General features: G+C 38.0%; 1 protein-coding gene across 1 annotated transcript; it reads left to right on the forward strand.

Annotated features, from left to right (window-relative positions):
* The first annotated feature begins 2,533 nt into the window (after positions 1-2,533).
* Positions 2,534-8,631, forward strand: LOC140855631 (uncharacterized). The gene is made up of 7 exons (XM_073251829.1): positions 2,534-2,793; positions 3,029-3,266; positions 3,423-3,613; positions 6,422-6,657; positions 7,323-7,566; positions 7,683-7,790; positions 8,337-8,631. The coding sequence occupies exons 1-7, from the start codon at positions 2,575-2,577 to the stop codon at positions 8,478-8,480; spliced, it is 1,380 nt and encodes a 459-aa protein (XP_073107930.1). The 5' UTR covers positions 2,534-2,574; the 3' UTR covers positions 8,481-8,631.
* Positions 8,632-10,046: the final 1,415 nt, after the last annotated feature.

Raw genomic sequence — 10,046 nt, forward strand, 5'->3', positions numbered from 1 at the left:
ATCTAAGCCTATTCGGATCAGACTTAGGTAAGGACGTGACCCAGTCCAATCGGATTCATTTTCAGCTCTACCTTTAGGCGGCACGCTGGTCCCGTGACAGATCGAAAACGATGTGCCGGTTTTGTTGTTTTAGAAAAATGCCTCGGATGAGAACTATGTACGAGATACTGCCAATATTTTCATTAATCATGATGTGGTAGAATCATTTGAGATATTGGCTAGCGTCATGGATGTGTCCCTGAGACGTGCACTTCCTGCCTTCGGACAAGTTTACAACCCAAGCCTTGTTGTTTCATTGGATGTTTACTTTTTTTTTTTTTTTTTTTTTTTCTGATAAAATTTGTTGTTATTCCATGGTTGATGCATAAGCCGTGACGTACAATCGGGGGAAAAGGAAAATGAATCTATCCGATTTGCGGTCAGGAAGTGAAGCAGCAACCAATGCCTGTCTGTTTCGTCCGTTAAAATGAAATGGCAAGTAAGTTAGCTGGGGCAAGAACCAACTATCAAGTGGTCATTCGGGCTCTATTCCCTCGGTCATACAGCCTGGAAAGGGTTATGCTGGTGAGTGACAATTGAAGCTTCATCGTGAAACTGAATGGTAGAAACCAATTAAAAACTAAAAAATTATTGACTAAAATGATTCGATAGAAATCAATTAAAAATTAAAAAATTATTGGATAGAATAATTTTAATATTAATATATATACAGAAGAGCATTCAACAACAAATCAGTATATCATTCATTTGAAAAAAAATATATTGTTATCTAAATTTGGTTAAATTTTTTTAATAAAAAAATTATATTGTTAATGATCGATTAATAATTTTTATTATTTTAAATAAAAAATAATTAATTATTTTGAATGATACGTTGGTTTATTATTAGATGATGACAGAATCATTCTAATTAATATTTTTTTTAAAAAAAATTAGGAATCAGAATGCCAATAAGCCAGTCGGATAGGACAATTCACGTGGTTTTGTGCTGGTTGGCTTTTGGCGAGCAAATGATGATTGGTTGAAGCCCTCATAGTGGAGTACCTTCTGACGTAATTGATGCTTCACGTGAGTGCTCTGTTATTGCCGGAGGACAACGAAGGCACCTATTATTTGTTAGAAAAAAATACAGTGATATTTTTTAAAATTATCTTATTTACATTTGAATCTCAAAAAAAATTAAAATTATAAATAAATTTTAAAATTATTACAAACTATGTCAATCACCTATTTGGATCTTAACATCATTAACAGAATCAGAAAAAAAAAAAAAAAAATTTGTCTCAAAAAAATTATTTTTTATCATTTATCTACTTGCACAAATTTTAAAACATCCCATTTTATATCATTTATCCATCCGCACAGATCTTAAAGCATCCCATCTGTTGTCATTAATTTGCTGGCATAAATTTTAAAGTACTTCTATCTCAATTATTCATTTGCATGCACAGGTCTTAAAGATCTGTATTCCGTTTCATCCATTTATTTGTACAGATCGCAAAGCACTCTATTTATGTTCCATTTGCTTGCACAGATCTCAAAGTGCTTTATCTGCGATGCATTCATCCGCACAAATGTCAAAGAACTTGGCCCCTATTATCTATTCATCCACATAAGTCTTAAAACACTTAGTTCTCTATCATCAATTTACTTGCAAAAATCTTAAAGCATGCTATCCTCGATCATTTATCACCTATATAAATCTTAAAGCACCCTATTCTCTATCATCTATTCGTTTATGCAAATCTTGAAGCGTTTATCCTTTATCATCCATCCATTTGTATAAATCTCAAAACACTTTGTCTTCTATCATCTATCAACTTACACAAAATTTGAAGTATTCTATTATTTATCAATCATCAATTTACATATATTTTGAAGTATTCCATCTTTTATTATTCATTTGCTTATACAAATTTCAAAGTTGTCCATCCTCCATCATTCATCTTTTTGTACAGATCTCAAAGTACTTCATTCTCTATCATCTATCTATCTGCACGGATCGTAAAATATATTTTTTATCATTCTCTATCTGCACAGATCTCAAAAGCTCATATACTATCATTCATATGCCTACAAAGATCTTAATGCATTCCATATTTTATTATTTATTTATTTGCATAAATTTTAACTCAATCTATCTGCTATCATTCATCTATTTATACGCATCTTGAAGTACTTCAAACTTTATCATCCATCTACCTGTATAAATTTTAAAAGATGATCTCATATATTTGTTGGCACCAATCTTAAAATGGTACTTTTGCCCTTTTCCCTAAATTCCCACTAAAACAAGAGCTTCTTCTAATGAGAAGGACAGTTCGGAAATTTTTTAAAAATTAACCTATGAAGTGATCTTCATGTGATAGCATTTTATAACGAAGACGGATGGCTGGCCATTTTGTAATGATTTCAAAGTTTAAGGATCCATTAGCAACGTTTAAAATGTTTGAGACCTAAATGCAAATGAGCCAAATTTTAACGGATATCCCCTGTACTTTTCCAATTTGTTATTAGGGGTACTAAAGATAATATAAGTCTCTTAGCAGCCGACCTAGAGCTTCAGTTGCAGCCATGGCTCCAAAAACTCCAAGACTGGTCGTGCCCATAGATATGAAGAAGAAGCCATGGGAACAAAAGCTTCCCCTCCATAATCGCTGGCACCCACACATACCCCCTGTTGCAGATGTAGAGGAAGGGGAGGTCTTTCGAGTTGAGATGGTAGACGCTAATGGAGGTCAAGTTGGCGATAACGATTCCGCTGCAGACATCAAATTTGCAAACCTCACTGGTGTAAGAAATATTACTTTTTTTTTTTTTTTTTGCTGAAGTTTAAGAAGTGTATGGTTGCATATTTGCATCATAACTTCTGATTTATGTGAATCCAACAACCAAGGTGCACAGCATGATTTCCTGTCTTGTGAGTTAAAAATATGGCTCTAATTGTTTGAACGTATTAAAAATTTTGTGGAAGAATGATGTTTAATATTAAAGAAAATTTAACAAATGGAATCTTGATTGTCTGCAGGGCCATTATCTTAGTGGGCCGTTAAGAGTTTTAGATACCAAAGGAGTTTCAGCGAAGCCTGGTGACCTTCTTGCTGTCGAAATCTGCAACTTAGGTCCACTTCCAGGTGATGAATGGGGTTATACAGCAACGTTTGATAGAGAAAACGGTGGTGGCTTCTTAACTGACCACTTCCCTTCTGCAACAAAAGCAATCTGGTATTTTGAAGGAATATACGCATACTCCCCTCATATTCCAGGTATACCTCGCTATCCCCTGCTCCTCCTTTCCCCCTATTTCTGAGTATAAAAACTCCAGGAGGTAAAGCTTTCTGATAATCTGCCAAATTAGTTTGAGAATGGCCGAGCCTGGACAATATTTCACTCTTACAAGAACATTGATCTTTGCTCGACAGGTGTTCGCTTCCCAGGTTTGGCTCACCCTGGGGTAGTTGGAACTGCACCTTCACCCGAGCTTTTGTCTATTTGGAATGAAAGGGAAAAGAAATTAGCAGAAGATGGCCCTGGGTCTCTGACAGTATGCGAAGTCGTGCATCAACGGCCACTTGTAAGCCTACCAACTCCAAAGAATTGCCTTCTTGGATTGGTAAGAATACTGCTGAGCATTATGCTAATTTAGTTTAAAGATGACAGCAGCAGTGCTTGCATTATTACTTTAGTAATATGAAGTCGACTTGACTAACATGGGCACTGGCCGTCCCTGGCAGGGCCCGACCCAGGCCCATCGGACCAAGATCCAAACGGGCCACATCAGGTATGACCCGTTTGCTCCGAACCTTGGCCTGGCACGATCCTAGGTCTGGGGTTTGGCAGGCCATGCTAAGCACGACCCGTGACCCGCCAGGCCCGTGGGCCTAACAAGCAGCCCTTTTTTTTTCTTTTTTTTTTAAAAACTCAGCCCTTTGGGCATGGAGAGCTGCGAGGGCAAGGGTAGGACAATGTTGGCAGAGCTCCGAGGGGCGCAGCAAGGGATGGGGTTAGGGGAGCCTTTTTTTTCTTTTTAATTTTTTCCTAGTAGACCACGACATGGAGGGTATAGGAGGTGGTCGCACGGGATGGGGGAGGCATGGGAGGTGCTTGAGACCGAAGAGGGGAGGCGAGGGGGGTTGGTGGCACCAAAGCTAGGGGAGGAGAGGAAAGAGGAGGGGGGTTGGTGGCGTTAGAGCCGAATGAGGGGAGAGGAGGGAGTTTGGTGGTCATGCAGAGCCAGGTGCGGCAGGTGCAGCGCAGACGATCGCGATTTGAGCCTCACGTGGCGGGAGGTGGGGGGGGAGGGGGTGAGACAGCGGGAGGAAGGGAAGGAGAAAAAAAGAAAAAAAAAAGAAAGAAAAGAGCCGTGCCATGCCTGGCTAGCGGGCCGTGCCAACTTAGACCCTTATGGGCCGTACCGGATCTGAACCGCGGACCGCAAACTCTCAACCCAACCTGACCCCTTTGTGCCGGGCCGGGCCTACATGGCCCGGCCCGTTGCCCATATCTAGACTTGAGTGTTAAGATTTTAGGTTCTGGCATGCACATAATGGCTTCTCCGATTATGCTGTTTTAATTTTTCTAGTCTGCTAGCCAAGCAGTTTCAAGTTCCCATGTGTCATTGTTTTTTTTTTTTTGGACTGCAACCATATACAAAATATAAGGTCACAGATCCGTTTAAAGCATTATAATCAGCTAAGCCAAAGTAATTCTACTCGAAAGTCCCATCTGAACTTAAAAAATATTTTAGTTTTCAATAGATGTAAGAAACATGAATGCTTTATTTGAAAACAGTAGGATCAGAATTCACAGAGAAGTAAGGATTGACCTTTTGCAAAGCAGGTATCAAGAAGAACAAAATGGCCTTTCCATTCATTACTGATTTAACTAGGAGTTGCAAACAGTTCCGAGACGGGTATAATTTTTCACAAGAATGTCTTTTAGGATAAGATGATAAGTGACATTGTGAATGCATAAATTCTTACTTAGTTATAGAAGCAACAATACATTATAAATAATCAGGATACAATCTTTGAGACTTGCAATTCAAAAATAAGTTTCCTACATTTGAGAGAATGTGGGTGCAGCAAACATACTGCTTTCCATATTCAGTCTGACAATCTAGAAGGAAAACCGAACAATGATATAAAAGTGGTATAAGAATAGCGTCATATATTCAACTGAAAATTTCAAGAGTTCATCTCTCCCCAAAAAAAAAAAAAAAAAAGGACCATAACAAGGCATTTAGCCATTATCGAGTTTATAGGGAGGAAGCAAAAATATCACCAAATGTAAGGATATCTTGTTGCATCATATGCATATATCAGTATGCTCATTGATCTTATGCACATTGAAGATGAGGGGCTCCGAGCATTTCGCATACATTATATATTATATGCAAGGGGTTATACCCCATTTTGGTTGTATGATGTGCCTATGTGGTACTTCGTAGTGTACATGAAAGACACAACAACTTTGTAAATAGTGACTTTTTATTGCACACCAGAAACTTCATCGATCTTTCCATTTTAGTACTACAGATTGATTTCTTAATAAAAAAACACTAAATAATTAGACTCAAAAAAAAAAAAAAAAAAATCAAGGGTTAAAACTGAGACATGGAATTATAAAAAGCAACACGGGAAAATTAATCCCCCACCACGTACATCTGCCCCTCTATACCATTTTAGTGGTTTATGAGGCCAAATACCAGAATATTATGGACCTTTTTTTAATCTTTTTGTGAAACTATATTTTGGTAATACCATAATATTTATGACTCAAACCCTCACATGCAAAATTATCTGTAACAAGTCCAACAACCTTAATTAAATTCTTACTTTTCCTCCTAATCTCCTAAAATTGCATACATCACACAAATAAAAGCATATCTAATTCTTACTTCCATGCATTATAATCTCCTTGCTCCTCAAATATTAACTAAGTACTCAATATTTCTGATCCAAATTCACCTCATTTTGTTCCGAGTTGCACATTCAACTCCCAATATTTTTCACAAAATCATTTTGAGAACTTAAATTGTTTCACAAGAAATCTGGAATTAAATTTATTTTATTATTTCACAAAATATGTACGACCCACATCTTACAAGATTCACTAAATATCAACACCTTCATGCAAGTAGCTTTATATTGGTGGCTGACTTACGGCCCCCATTTACCATTAAAAAAAAAAAGTTTTATATACATCCTCTTGACAGGTTCTCCACTTTGTACCATTATGGTTGCCAGGAAATGTTTACAGTAAAAAGGATAAATAAAGTTAAGCCTAATTTGAAATATAAACAATCTGCAAAAACTGTTGATGGATTGCATGAATTTTATTTATAATAATCTTTTCAAATTTATATTTCTGCCTAGTTAGAACAGGAACTAAGCAATATTTTATCCATGCACATATGAAGATTGAAGAAGGAACACCAAAATGGGAAAGGATTGCCAATGAGGCTGCAAGGACAGTCCCTGGAAGGGAAAATGGAGGCAATTGCGACATCAAAAATCTTAGTAGGGGTTCAAAGGTATATCTTCCAGTATTTGTAGATGGAGCAAATCTTAGTACGGGTGACATGCACTTCTCTCAAGGTGATGGTGAAGTTTCTTTTTGCGGAGCAATAGAGATGAGTGGATTCCTTGAGCTCAAGTAACATTCCAATTTCTTTCTCGTCATGAAACCATTTCTCCTTTTCCTATCATGGCGCATACATTTAGTGATAGACAAATAATAATTCTAAAGAAATAGAGAATCTAGCATAATTTTCTTGTAAAAAAGAAAAAGTGAGGGGTTGGAAGGGGCAATGATTAAGGTGAGTGTTACATGAGTTAAATATTATTCTTAACCATTAGTATTGCATAAATATCATTCATCAGAAGATCAGCAACCGTCTCCACAAGATACCTCACAACAAGAAATAAAAGAGAAATCTGCAACCAGCCCCTAACAACACCTTTAAAGTACTTCCATGAATCAACTTACTCCAACTACACAAGAAATCAGCAAACAAGCCTATTTCCATTTTTGTATTATAAGTGAGTATAATTCATAGACACTGACACAGCTGTTAACTTCAACATCACTAAAAACACATGGACCGTGCCGGTGATTAGAAACAAAGTCCCAGAAATTTCCAAACTTACAGAACATTGAAGTAGTCTGAGCAGCATTATATTTCTAGTTAGCTTATCTGTTCAAATGCCAAGATACCAAAATGTTTTGTATCAAAAAACCAGACAAACATAGTCATGCTTATATGCCAACCATGTTGTACTAATGCTTGCAGTAATTTGAAATGCATTCGTGTTTTTCAGGTGTGAGATCATAAGAGGAGGAATGAGAGAGTATCTAACACCCATGGGCCCCACCCCACTACATGTAAGCCCAATCTTTGAGATAGGGCCTGTGGAACCTAGGTTCTCAGAGTGGTTAGTCTTTGAGGGCATCAGTGTGGATGAGGCTGGGCGGCAGCACTACCTAGATGCCACAGTTGCCTATAAGCGTGCTGTCCTCAATGCCATCGACTACCTCTCAAAATTTGGTTACTCCAAAGAGCAGGTAGGTAATCAAAACTTTGCTAATTCCAGCCCCTCTCATCCTCATCTTACCACAATCTAGTATTTCATGCTCTTAAGAGTGATAATAGCCATGGGTTGTGAATGCGTCCTACTCAGGTTTATCTACTACTGTCTTGCTGCCCCTGTGAAGGGAGGATTTCAGGAATTGTGGACTCGCCCAATGCTGTCGCAACACTTGCCATCCCAACTGCCATTTTTGATCAGGTTGGTAGTCCAGTGCTTGTCAATGATCCTCTCCTATATAACCCTGCCCTTAAATTATAAAACTTGAGCCCCCGGACTAGCTCCCTGGTGCTGTATCTCTTCTGGATATGACTGCCTTCGTCATGCCTCTCCGTTTGAGCAATAAACTCCATCATGAACATAAAAGGGATGCGTGCCAGCTTCTGCAGAAATGACATTCATTTTGCAGCAGCACTTAAAAGAGATCAAATGCAAAAGACACTCAGGCCCTCTCTAGATACCTGTCACCACACGCACCTCAGGATGATATTACAGATGCTCTTTATAGGAGCTTCTCAATTAGAAATACATATTACTGCTGCAAAGCTCTTTCTCCAAGAATATATAAATATATCTTAAGGCAGAAGTTCACACTCCCCAGCAGCCAACTCAACTACTCTAGCTATCTTAAGTATTTGGCTCATTCAAAGTCTCAAGGAGACTTTCAAGGAACAGCTGATCATAATTAATCTTGTGCTTTTGTTTTTTTTTTCTTGTATGTGTGACTATGATGCAATGGGAGGAAAGGACATACGCCCAAAGTCTGGAAAAGTACCAGTAGGACCGCCAATTGTGAAGAGAACACCAGATGTCCTAAAGTGCACATATGATGGAAATTTGCCCATCACGCCAAACCCAGGGGCAGCAGTAAGTCGACTTAGTGATGGTTGAGGATGTTGTTTTGTATCATTTTGTGGTTTGAAGATAGCTCTTGTTATGGTTCTGAGTGCTACTATATAGATCTTCCTAGTCTGGACACTGCAAATACTATCGTCGATTGCCCCATGCATGAATTGCCACTTGCCCACTTTCAGAAGGAAAACACCAGGGTTCAAAAATATTATTGGTTAATTGTGGCATATTTCTCTTACGGTGAACATAAATATTTAATCTCTGTTGTGGATCCATGGTAGTTGTCTAAATCAGTACAAATACTTTCACCATTGACGTCAAGAGTGTCCATGTAATGTAAGAGCCACGCAGAATTGTCGCAAAAACACTGTAAAATGTCATACTGAACAGATCAACGCAAAAAATTATGTCAAGAAAGCAATGTATTCGTTAAACCATAAAATATATAAACAATACGTACACATACAGGCTACAAGCTCTGATCCAATCATTCGGATTTCAAAATTCCAACTCATTTATGTATAAAATACTGAATCAACTTTTAAGTACTACATGATGACTTGTGTCGGTTGTTTAAGGTACTGATAGGTAAAATTGGCATTATTTTTGTTTTCTTTCTACAAGACCCCACTGTATATTAGTTTCCATATGATGGTTCTGTTAACGAATGAACAAATGAAAACAGCCAGCCTTATTGATCTATGCACTGAGATGTCACATGACAATTCAAATGCGCCAAGAATTGGCCATTAAATTTCTTTGAAGCAAGTGGCACCAAGCATTGCCGTTATTTCCAAGAACGCACATCAACTAACTACAACTATACACTCAAGTACAAACCGCGAGGAAGAAAATAAAGAAATACTTACAGCTAAACAAAACAACAAACGCCGAGCGAGCGCCAGCGACGTTGACGTCCGAGGGCACCACCTTTCCAATCTTGCTCGCCAGATCCCCATCCCTCGAATCAATGTCAGACAATATCATTATAATTGAAGAGAAGGGATGACACAATTGTGGAAGGATGGAAGGACAGGAGGGGGAGGAGAAGCAGGAGACAGACCTGGTGGCTCCCAGGCCGGGTTTGTGGGGTAACGCGCGCACGCACTGGAGACCCTGCAAGGGAAACCAGTTCATTCGAACGGCTTATGTGGCATTAGAAGATACTGCAACAGCCAACAGGACAGCGCAGTCCGTAGGCACTAATTTTGTTTAGAGCCTACTCAAATGTGATGTCCTTCGTCTTTAATTAATGGACAACTCAGATTTTGTTGGGATCCTCAGAAGAATATTTTAATTATTTTATTATTTATTTATTTTTAAACATCGAAATTAGATATCAACTATTTAAATTTTAATTAATTGAAGTGATGATATACCTGGATAAATATTTCAAAGATTAGAATTATTTCAACATTGAAATTAATAACAAGTTTCGTAATTAAATTAGATTTCAATTTTTTAATTTTTTTTTTTAAAAAATTTCTTCTTGGGTCACTGAAGGTGGAGAAGCCGCAAATTGCAGGAGCATAGAGAAGGAGAAGTCACAAGGAGAGATAAATGGAGGAGCCAGAGGTGAAGGCATGGGAGAGGAGACACGGAGAA

Source organism: Elaeis guineensis, chromosome 2 (assembly GCF_000442705.2).
Source record: "Elaeis guineensis isolate ETL-2024a chromosome 2, EG11, whole genome shotgun sequence".
In the NCBI taxonomy this organism is placed as follows: Eukaryota; Viridiplantae; Streptophyta; class Magnoliopsida; order Arecales; family Arecaceae; genus Elaeis; species Elaeis guineensis.